This window comes from Neomonachus schauinslandi, chromosome 11 (assembly GCF_002201575.2).
Source record: "Neomonachus schauinslandi chromosome 11, ASM220157v2, whole genome shotgun sequence".
NCBI classification, from domain to species: domain Eukaryota; kingdom Metazoa; phylum Chordata; class Mammalia; order Carnivora; family Phocidae; genus Neomonachus; species Neomonachus schauinslandi.
The window spans coordinates 100,055,198-100,066,650 of record NC_058413.1 but is presented as its reverse complement, the minus strand read 5'-3'; the positions used below and the strand labels follow the sequence as shown (position 1 = coordinate 100,066,650).

At 40.5% G+C, this 11,453-nt stretch overlaps 1 protein-coding gene across 1 annotated transcript; it reads left to right on the top strand.

Annotated features, from left to right (window-relative positions):
* The first annotated feature begins 509 nt into the window (after positions 1-509).
* REXO2 (RNA exonuclease 2) lies at positions 510-10,797 on the top strand. The gene is made up of 7 exons (XM_021696389.1): positions 510-726; positions 1,698-1,781; positions 4,595-4,672; positions 5,267-5,378; positions 6,742-6,850; positions 8,218-8,271; positions 10,348-10,797. The coding sequence occupies exons 1-7, from the start codon at positions 580-582 to the stop codon at positions 10,475-10,477; spliced, it is 714 nt and encodes a 237-aa protein (XP_021552064.1). The 5' UTR covers positions 510-579; the 3' UTR covers positions 10,478-10,797.
* The last annotated feature ends 656 nt before the right edge of the window (positions 10,798-11,453 follow it).

Below are 11,453 nucleotides of genomic sequence, written 5' to 3'. Positions count from 1 at the left end.
AAGAAAGTCTTATTGAACACCTAATGCATGCTAAGAGATCGCTCACACGAGATCTCAAGGATTTCTAAAGGATTTGACGATAGCCGAATTGGCCTTCTGGCCTAAAAAAGAAGCACACCGCACTGCTGCCTTACGTCGATGAGAAAAATACCCAGTGGGGAGTGGAGGAGCAGGTAAGTAAAGGGGGGACCAAAAAAGATAAACAATAATAAATAATCAGGTCTTTTTTGACCAAAGAAAGTAAGACTTCTTTCTCAACTAGGCGCTTTGCAACTAATCCAAAGTCAGGAAATAACTGTGAAACGAATAAACTTAGTTCTGAAAAACATGCGCGTCCAGTAACATCCGAAAACACGTGGCGGGGGTGGGGGAAACCGGTCGGAACACCGGGCGAGACTCCAACTCCCATCATCCCATTCGGCAACTAAGCCGGGCTGTTCAGGGCCAGCTGGCGCACAGGATGCTGGGACTTGTGGTTTTCGCTCCTGCGCCTCCCCGCGGGTTTGCGACGTTTAGCGACCATCGCGCCTGCGCCAGCGCCGGCTGAGAGGCTGGGGCCGTGGCGGCTCGTGCCGGGTGATGCTAGGCGGCTCCCTGGGCTCCAGGCTGTTGCGAGGTGTGGGTGGGAGTCGCGGGCAGTTCGGGTCGCGGGGTGTCCGCGAAGGTGGCGCAGCCATGGCGGCAGGGGAGAGCATGGCTCAGCGGATGGTTTGGGTGGACTTGGAGGTGAGTGCGGTCGGCGGGGATGAGGGGAGGCGAGTGAGGTTCCGCGCGTAGACGGAGTAGCTGAGCCTGTCCGCGGACAGCGGCGGGTCTTTGGGTCTCAGGTGTGGCATGTGAGCGCCGCCGGGCTGTGTGCTGCGCGGGGCAGGTCGGCAGGCTGGAGTCCTGTAGTGTTGGGGACTGTGCTGGGCTGTGGGGTTTGTTTTCCAAAGGGAAGAGTCATCCATATGGCTCCCCCCAATCCCCTGCACCCAGATGTAAACCTCCCTAACGCTTTGGTTCCTCTGGGTTTAGGGTCACTGGGGTGGGGGGTTGGGACAGCGACTTTGCTAGACTCCAGACTCTCCTTCCGCAGTCTTAACAGGACCCTAGGTTGTTATAGCTGGACGGGACTCCGGAGATGACTCAGCCTTACCTCTTATTCCATAAACGAGAGAACCGAGGCCCAGAGAGAGGATTGAGCTCATTCAAGGTCATGGTTAGGTTCTGAGTTGGGACTAGAACCCAGTTCTGATCCCTCGAGGTTTTCCATACCCATGCTGAAGACTCCCCGCCTCGGTTGAACTTCAGTTTTTTATATATGAAATGGGGGTAATAACAGTGCTTTCTACATTAGATTGTGATGAAGATCAAGAGGTGTAATTAATATGAAAACTTTGTAAACTGCAGAGATGTAGTGATGTGAGTAGTCTCTTACCAAATTGAATGCTGTCAGCACTCAATTTTGCTGACTTTGCATCTGTCCTGCAGTAGAACTGGGGTGCCTGACATATAGCAGGCCCTTGGTAAATATTCACTGAATAAGTGACTCATATTTAGTGTCTTGGGGGCTTGCCAGAGAAGCATTGTTGTCTCTTTTATCCTGGCTACGGGATATAAATGGAATATGCTTGAGGGAATTACTGTTCAATAAAATTGGGTAAAATAGACCAGAAAGATGGTTTGGTGTGTTACATATTTATTTTTGGTTGCAGATGACAGGATTGGACATTGAGAAGGACCAGATTATTGAGATGGCCTGTCTGATAACTGACTCTGATCTCAACATTTTGGCTGAAGTAGGTGATGCCACGTAATACAGTCATACTGTTTAGAGTGTATGAGAAATCTAAATCATTTTTCCCCATCTCCTTATTTAAAAAATAAGAAAACTGAGGTCCATATAGGTTAAGTTCCCAAGGAATATGCTAGGTCATGGTAGGGTTGGTTCTGGAACCAAAGTAGTCTATCTCACAGTCTAGCTATTTTTCAGTTATCCATGCCAAAAATTACAGAAACCTACATGCCCTTGTTTACTGAGACCTTACTGTGTGCCTCCCACAGTTCTAAATGCTTTACATGTATACACTGTTAGTCCTTACAACAACTATAAGGGAGGTGAGGTGGTTGCACTCATAGAAGAGGACGTTTTGGCATGGAGATATTGGGTAATTTTCCCAAGGCCACCTGGCTTATTACTGGGGCAGTCAGGAATTTAACCCAGGTGGTTTGAGTAAAGTACTTCTAACCAATAAGACAACCAGCTGTTGTGTCATCAGGATTAGTGACTCAGGCCAAAATATCTGTATGTCATCACCTTAATTTTAACTCGATTCTCTGTGTCCAGTTTCTGCCTTCTCAACTAGGATGTGTGCTTGTCTAGATCTATATTAAGATTTTAGAATTCCTGTTGAGGCAGAATCAGAATACTCTCTTGTTGATATATTGGGCATGATTAAGGTTTTAACATGCTGCTTTTAGCTGAAACATTAAGCAAAACAACACACCTGTTGCCTTTTGGCCACTTATGAAGCATTTGAGAAGTGTGTGAGGGCGTCTGGTCTGGAATTGGTCCCTGGTCTCATATTGTCAGGATTTTCAGAGGCCATAAGAAACTCTAGAATAGGAACACAGTGGGGATGTTTGTGGAAAAGGTAGTCCTGTTAAAATCAATTCCCAGAGAGCAGGAGTGATGTGCTGCTGACACTGGATAGATTTCATAAATGCACAGTAAGACTTATCTTGGTAGGTAAGGGACAGGAGAAGGTATTTATAGATGAATTGTGACTTTTGTAGAGTACCAGGCATACATCTGGAGTACCACTTGATACATCAGCTGGAGGAGAATCATGAGACTTTGTATTTCGCATCATAACAACTAGCTCCTTTCTTTTCCTTTTTTTTTTTTTTTTAACATTATATAAATAAAGTTCTGTGTTTTAGGTTTGGTTGTTTTTTCCTGTCACTTGGAATTTAGTACGGATGAATAGGGAAGAGAAGTGTCTTTATTTTGTGAGCCCTACTTACCCTTGGCTGAAGAAGAGCTTTTCCTTTAGACTGTTGATATAATGTGAAATACTGACAGTTTAATGGACCAGTTAGTTAGTATGTACCCTAGAGGAAATTTGGGTCTGTATTCACACAGCTGCCGATGAGTGTGGCATTTGTAAATAGACTCAGTCAGATGAGGATAAGAATGTTAAAAAATATATGCTCAGGGCTCTTAAGTGTCCTTTCTGTGGAAAATATGTTTTATTCTTGTATATGAGTCTGAGGAAAATGTTTTATGCTGGTAGAAGAGTAAACATCCTACCCTGAAAATTTTTCTGTAGGTAGTTTAGTGTGCCAAACTGGGACCTAAAATAAGTTAGATAGCCTTAGATTAATAGTTTGCTTTTCCCATCATGGTTTTTTGAAATTGTTTTTTGTTTTTTTAACAGTATGAGGTTTTTTGGTTTTTTAAAAAACTAATCAGAACAAATTTTTTGCTTCTTGGGGATTGCCTTTACCAATTTTCTTATTTGGCTGAAACTCCCTGTTAGTTTTAAGATGTCAAATAGTCAAATTCTAGTCATTCCTCTCAGTGATCGCAAATTATTTTTACCACCTTAGTGTAGTAATAATACCTTGGATTCATAGAATACTTCCAAAAGTTCAAAGAACTTTGATATCTATAATTTCTTTTATCCTATGTTAAACATTCCGTTGGGGGGGGGCAGTTTGTTATCGCCATCGTACAGGAGAAACTATACCCATGAAGACTTATTTTAATGCCACAAGTCAGGCTTCTGTGACTGCTGGGACTCTGTCTGAGACACTCAGAAGTTCAATTTTCTGTTAAATGGAGTGGAGGATTTGAGAGCCACGTGTTACTTTTTTTTTTCTTTTTCCAAATGTTGCCAGTTACCTTTAACCTTTTGATACAAAAATATTGTTAAACAGTATAACTTTATCCAAAATGTATGTGTAGAAAGCTGGGTTTTTTTGCCCTGTTCTGCTGCTGCATCCTATTCCCCAAAATTTGTATATTTTCTTGGTATTTTGTATGCATATATACATGTGTGTTTTTTAATTTAAACACGTGTACACGAAATCACATGCACATATATACTGTTCTGCAGTTTGCTTTTTTCACTTGGCAATATAGACACTTTCCAAAATGAACTCCTAGTTAGAGGTTGGCAAGCTCTTTCTGAAAAAAGACCGAATAGTAAATATTTTACATTTGGAGTTCCACATACCTGTCACATGTTTGTTTTATAACTCTTTACAATTGTAAAAATTATTCTTAGCTTGCTGGATAAAAAAAAAAAAAAGCCAAAGGCTGGGGCTATAGTTTGCTGATCCTTGACAGACAACCAATGTCCTCTGTTAGGCATTTCACTTTCCAGAGGTGTGTGTGCATGCGTGTGTGCACGTGCATGTATGCATTCCTTTTAGCCATTGTAAACAGTGCTGGAATGAATAAGGACCACTTACAGAGATAACAAAGGGCCCTCATCTCTTTCTCTGCTGTCTATCTATTGAATCCTGACAGCAGCGTAAACTTTACCTCAGAAACCACGGTTATCCCTGTCAATTCTGGATGACTAATGGCTTTTCCCATCCACAGGGTCCTAACCTGATTATAAAACAGCCAGATGAGTTACTGGACAGCATGTCAGATTGGTGTAAGGAGCATCATGGGAAGGTAACATTACCAAAATAACAGGAGCGCTGCTCTGGGGATCAGTAACAAGCGTGTTGCTCCCACATCTGAATCCTATACCATTGTTGGATGGGATTCTAAAAAGGGTTAGAGGAAGATTGCTTGGCAAGCCTGGGAGACTGCTTGCTTGTTTACCTGTCATCTTTGGGACCTCTCGAGATCATCTCCTGAATGTTCTCTTTTTTCCTCTCCTGCATTCAGTCTGTCGCGAACGCATTGCGGATTGTCAAGTATTGCTCAAATCAGTCTTTTGGATAAGGCTAGACATCAACTTTCAGAAAAGGGGGAATGCTGTTTTCCTGTTAATAGTTGTTTTTTCCCAGAGCTTGGACTTTGAGCACCATCTTTTTTTGACTGTGTGGAAATGCTATTAACAATCAGGAACATAGCTTATTTGACCTGGATTCTTTAAGAAAAAATCAGAGCAAAGATGGCAGTTTCATTGTGAACTTGAGCTTTATAAATGGTCCATCTGTGGTTATATTTGCCCATTTTAGCAGTGAAGTTTCATTTCTGGATGCCTTTGAAAACTGACTTGATGTGTTTCTGGTGGGGGCTGGGGATTCTCTCTTGCAGTCTGGTCTAACCAAGGCAGTGAAGGAGAGTACAATGACATTGCAGCAGGCAGAGTATGAATTTCTGTCCTTTGTACGACAGCAGACTCCTCCGGGGCTCTGTCCACTTGCAGGTAAAATCCAATCCTATGAATACCTTGTAGATAGTCTTCTATTGTAGTGGTTCAAGAGACTGCAGTTCCAGAAAGATCAACTAAGACCATCATGCCTTCCACTTACCCTGACTTGGATTATACATCTTAATTTTCTGTTCAAGTTTCCTTGTATAATTTATGAGTATTGGGAAACTGCCCTGAAACCCAACATGGGATCTGGGGTACATAGACTCATTCAGTAAAATTTTCCTTCATACTTTTATTATGGAAAAATTTCAACACGTACAGGAAAGTTGGATTTGGTAATGAATGGTTTAACCTTGTGCCATGTTTGTTTTACCTGTCTGTTTTTTTGTCGGACATTTGAAAGTAAATTGTAGGCGTTTTGACACCTCATTTCTAAATACTTCATCAAGCATTTCCTAAGAATAAGGACATTTTCTTCTGTAGCCACAGTATCATTATCACATTTAAGGTAATTAAAAATAATTCAGTAATATCATTTGACATCTAGTCCACGTGCAAAATGTCTAATTGTTTTTGAACCAGCACTCAGTCAAGACTCATGCATTTCATTTGGTTATTATTGTCTCTTTAGTCTCTTAATCTAAAATGTCCACCTTTTTTTTTTTTTCCTTTTTCCCTGTGTGACATTGACTTCTTAAAGAAACCGGGCCAGTTCTACTAGGATTTTGAAAGTCCTGCCATTGTCAGAGGAGTTAATGGTCTGTGGAGGTGTATTTGCATTTGTATATGTAAATTGATATGATAACCTACACTTTCCTTAAATTTCATTAAAAAAAAAAGTTTTGACATTAAGTATTAGAGTATATGTTGTATATATATTTTCCCTCTAGTTAGTGTGGCTGCTGTCTGTTTTAAAGTACTTATTTAAAATTTAGTGTTTTTAATATAAATTACTGTATGGAAACATGAATATGGATATGATTTGTTAAAATTGGAATGTGAATAAAGCTTTATTTACTTAATGTGGTTCAGTTAAGTTTTTAGTGTTAATAGTGTGGCTTTCATGACACTGGGAGAAAATTTGCACATCTGATATGATCTGAAAAAGTAACAAATAGATTTGTGCATTATTTTAAGTATGTGGAATGGTAGATTTATCCTTTTGTCCATAGAGAGGCTGTTTATAAATTTATTATGAGCTAGACTGACTACTCAGAAGTCTATACTTGCAACATAATCAAATGCACTCAAACCTGATTTAGGAATTCCAAGATGCTTTTAGGAGTTGTTTGACTTAAAAAAAAAAAAAAAAAAAAAAAAAAAACTCTCCATTTCAATACCAGTTAATGAATTTTTGTATCCTGTTGTATATTGCTAGAAATACACAGATGCAGTATGCTTCGTGTCTTTCTAGGAAATTCAGTTCATGCAGATAAGAAGTTTCTTGACAAATACATGCCCCAGTTCATGAAACATCTTCATTATAGAATAATTGATGTGAGCACTGTTAAAGAACTGTGCAGGTAAGGGCTGTATTTAGGATCCATTAAATTGCCTCATTTAGCATGTTTTAATTGAGAATTTGTGGAAAGTAATTGAATAGAACGATAGAACTGTGGGAGCCAGGTGGGTGCATAACTTCATCCCTTCCTCACTTGGACAGGTCCTTAGTTGATTCTGGACTGGTGAGAAATGGAAACAATGTTGAAAATCTTCTGTATAAATTTCATTAGTCCAGAAAATTTATTGAACACCATTATGTGCCAGGCATTGGCCTATGTGCTGGGAACGTAACAGATGAAAAGCCTTGAAATAGCATAGAATCTAGTGGGTTGAGAGATGTGTAAAAAACACACCTGACTCATATACTGTATGATGACTTCTGTAATGGAAATGTGCATATTGAATATTGAGGGCACCAGGGGGAAGGAGCCCCTAGCTGTTGGAGTGAAGAATGGGAAGTCGGGGAAAGCTTTACCTAGGAGATTTAAGTTGAGATGTAAAGAGGAGTTGGATGTTTTCCTGGCATTTAAATGAGGCAGGAGGATTCCAGAGAATGGGCAGAAGTATGAAGAAATGAGGGCTCAGGAAGATAAGGGAATTACAAATAGTTCATCAATGCCGGAGTGCCAAGCATGCAGTTTGCAAAAGGTCAGAGGTGAGGCCAAATCGTGAAGGGCTTGTGTGGTGGGCTGAGTTGGTTAACGTAAGGGATGGGTTCCTTTCAAAAAGTGTAAGTAGAGCAATGAGTGATACGATTAGGTCATTCTGATTATAAGGTGGCAAGAAAAGGGAGATAAGAAAGGAGATTTTTGCCTTATCTTGAAGGAAGAATGAGCTAGGGACATGGCATTTGGGTGGCAGAGAAGGGTGCGGAGAATGTCCCATCTGCGACATCTCTTGGCATGGTATGGAATGCTTGAATGGGGGAGTGAGGGAAAGGAAGATCTCTAAAGCAATTCTAGTGTTCCTGGTTTGGGCAGGTAGGCAGATGATGGAATTGTTCAAAGATAAAGGGGAAAATAGGAGCAAAAGCAGATTTGGTGGATGGGAGAAGGGAGGTCTTGAGGAGAAGTGTAGTTTTATATATGTTGATTAGAAGTGTCTAATGGATTTGTAGGTGGAGATGTCCAGCAGGTGGTTGGCTATCCATGACAAATTAGGAGACGGCTGGAATGGAGTGAATCTAGGAATCGTAGACATGGGTGAGCTTGCCTAAAGAGAGTATCTAGGGTGAAGAGAGGGTGGAAAAGAGAGTCCCAGGCAAGGAAGCATCTTGATAGTCACAACCCAAATGCCTTTTTCAGTGTTAATAAATGACTGGAAGGAGGTAATTATCCAGTATATTTGAGACAGTTTCCTTTGAGAGTTCCATTTTTGCTGTGTATAGACGCTGGTATCCAGAAGAATATGAATTTGCGCCAAAGAAGGCTGCTTCTCACAGGTAAGTTTGGGTCCTTCCAAGCACTTGGCAATCTGACACACACATAACCCCCAAATTCCTGACTGCTTAAAATACTGTCTGTTCTCTACTCTTTTTTCTTGGGGGGAAAAACAAAGGTCAACTAGCATAAATTTTTTTTTTTCTTTTTGCTAAGATTATTAGGAATTCTCGTCAGGATTCTAGTAGTCCTTTCTGAGATGGATAGCATCTTTTAACACTAAAAGATAGCTTAGTTTGTAGGTATGATGAAACAGTCTGTAATCTTTCTAGTAATGAGCAGTATTGATATTCTTCCCAGCAAGAATACGAATACTTGTAGCCACTTAAAATTAATTAGAACACTTTGTGGACAGTTATATAACATAGTTAGCCTAACTTTGACACTTTTGAGTGTTTCAGATCCTTTCTATTAAGTCTGCAGACTTAGGCACAGGTACACAAGAAATTGAAGATTTTGTTTACCCAGTGTCCTGTACTGGCTCTTTTACTTTTTTTTTTTTTTTTTAATTTTATCATCATTCAGGAGGAACCATAAAAGTCGGTTGGGGATTTAGCAGCTGACTTCTTTTTTTTTTTTTTTTTAAGGTCTTATTTATTTATTTGAGAGAGAGAGAGCTCATGAGAGGGGGGAGGGTCAGAGGGAGAAGCAGACTCCCTGTTGAGCAGGAAGCCCGATGTGGGACTCGATCCCGGGACTCCAGGATCATGACCTGAGCCGAAGGCAGTCGCTTAACCAACTGAGCCACCCAGGCGCCCCTAGCAGCTGACTTCTAAGGGCAGCCTTGAGTTCATCCCTTTGCTGAGTGCCTACGTGCACAGTTCTAGGCAAACAGAAAGACCGAGTCCCTGCTATAAGGAGCCTGGCATGCTAGTGTTTCTTTGCGGGGGAATTGCACGGACCACAGCACAATACAGGTTTAGAATACCTTATCTGAAATAATTAGGGTTTGATGTCTTTCGGATTTCGGAAATTTTCAAGCTTTAGAAAGGTAGTAGTGTATTTGTGGTATTTACCGTTATATAACATGCCTTAGAAGGTCTGAAGAAGCATCCCATGGTCAAACACACGGATGTTTCTGCAGCGAAATGTATGGGCATGCACACCAAATGGCATAACTGATGAGTATAAAGAGCCCCATGTCAAGATTGATCAGGTTTTGCTACAGAGCGAGTCACAAAAGTACTTTGGATTTTCAAATGTTTTTGGATTGAAGTGTTGTAGGTAAGATGTTGTGTACCTTGATTTAGTCTGCTCTCCACCACATATCCAATACCAGGGAAGAAAGCAAAACTGTCGTTTTAGCCACAACAATAACCATTGTAAAATTCTCGCATGAACATTTGTGCGGTTTATTCTCTAGAAGAAGCCCTTGGCTTATCATTCAGAGCTTACTGATTGGCCTGCACACAGGTCTCGTAATCTCGGTTACTTGATTTCTCAGACTACAACAGATGAGAGCATTTTGGAGAAGAGAGGGTGTTGTAGCTGATGGTAGCACAAATCTCTACCAGAGAGGAGGTAGATCCTCTGTTATGGTTAGGTACTGTCTGATGATCAGTGTTTATTATGACTGAGTCATGAGTCCTGTTTGAGCAGGTCAGTATATTTTGTATAGGGATGTCTCTAAGTATTGCACAGTGTTTCCCAAACTCTGTTCCATGAGCTGTTAATGATTATTCCACACATGTGGTTAAGTTTTAGAACTACTGTGTGCCTAGTACAGCCTCCCCTTGGAAATTCACAGTACACATTAGTAAATAAGTTCAGGAAAGGAATGCTTGATCTAGTTTTTCCTAAACTCACTTAGCCCTGGAATTCTTTTTTTCCGTGGAACACTTCACCATCTTATAGGACAGTTTAGGAGACTTTATAATCTGATATATTTTAGGAAATTTTTTTTAATCCGACTTTTCTTTTTAACAAAGTACTTAAATTTGCTTTATTGGAATGTTCCTCTTCTTGATGGTATCAGTGGCATTTGCAGTCATACCTGTTGTTACTTGTAAGAAGCTACGTTGTCGATTGCTTACTTCCTCCGTGGACATTTCAATTCAGTATGATGTGTTTGCTTGTAGGGCTCTCGATGACATTAGCGAAAGCATCAAAGAACTTCAGTTTTACCGAAATAACATCTTCAAGAAGAAAACAGATGAAAAGAAGAGGAAAATTATAGAAAACGGGGAAAATGAGAAGACTGTGAGTTGATGGCAGTTCTCATGCTGTCAGCACATAGTTCTTGGGAAGCAGCTGCTGGTGGTTGTGTTTGGTTTTGTTTTTTGTTCCTGCTGATTGCTTGGGACAGCACCTTCTTTCAGTTAACTTGCGTCTCCAGATTATTCAAGCAGACAGCACCTGAAATACCATTTTTCTCCTAACATTCTGTTTTCATTTATGGCACAGCAGCTCTTCTGTAAGTACCAGGTCATGTCCATCCCTCGGTACATATCTGCATTTGCTTTTAGACCATTTCTTTTGTTTAAAAAAAAATAATAATAATAATAAAGCTAGTTCTATTGAAATGCAAACGTTTTTGTACCATCTATTATTTAGTAGTTTGAAATGGTGGCTTTTTTCTCAGTGGCATGGCTAATGTTTAAATTCTCATGATGACATCAGGGATGGGTTAACTTTTCGTATGTTAAACAGCAGGTGAACTTGCTCTGTTTTGCTTTATACATCAAGAATAAAATAACTGGGGCAAATCTGGGCTCATTGTTATCAAACTCACAGAGCTCTGGAATGGCTACTTTTCACTGCACCCAAGAAATTCAAGTCCGTCATCATAGAGGGATTCTGTAAGTAAGGTTTCTTGAAGAGATATTATGTGTTACGCTATCACTGTGCTCATTTTATAAAACGTTGGCTGCCCAAGGTGTAATGCTCTGTAAGCCAGAGGGTGTATTAGAATAATCTGCCTGTGGAACACAACTCATTCTGACAAATGTCCTCTTAAGACAAGAAGTCAGAATTGGGAAGGCCCGTAGGGGGCTTCTGCCTGTCCTGGAGAACCACTGGATCTCAAATTGCATTCCTCAGCCCATTATGGCCATTATATGAACATAGCAGTGTGATCCTAATGTGCGAGAGTTGCAGATACAGAAGTCACTAGACTGTAGATCAGAATTATCATAATTTTATGTACTAAGTTGTTTTAGCTTTGCAACAATCATGTGAGTGGAGA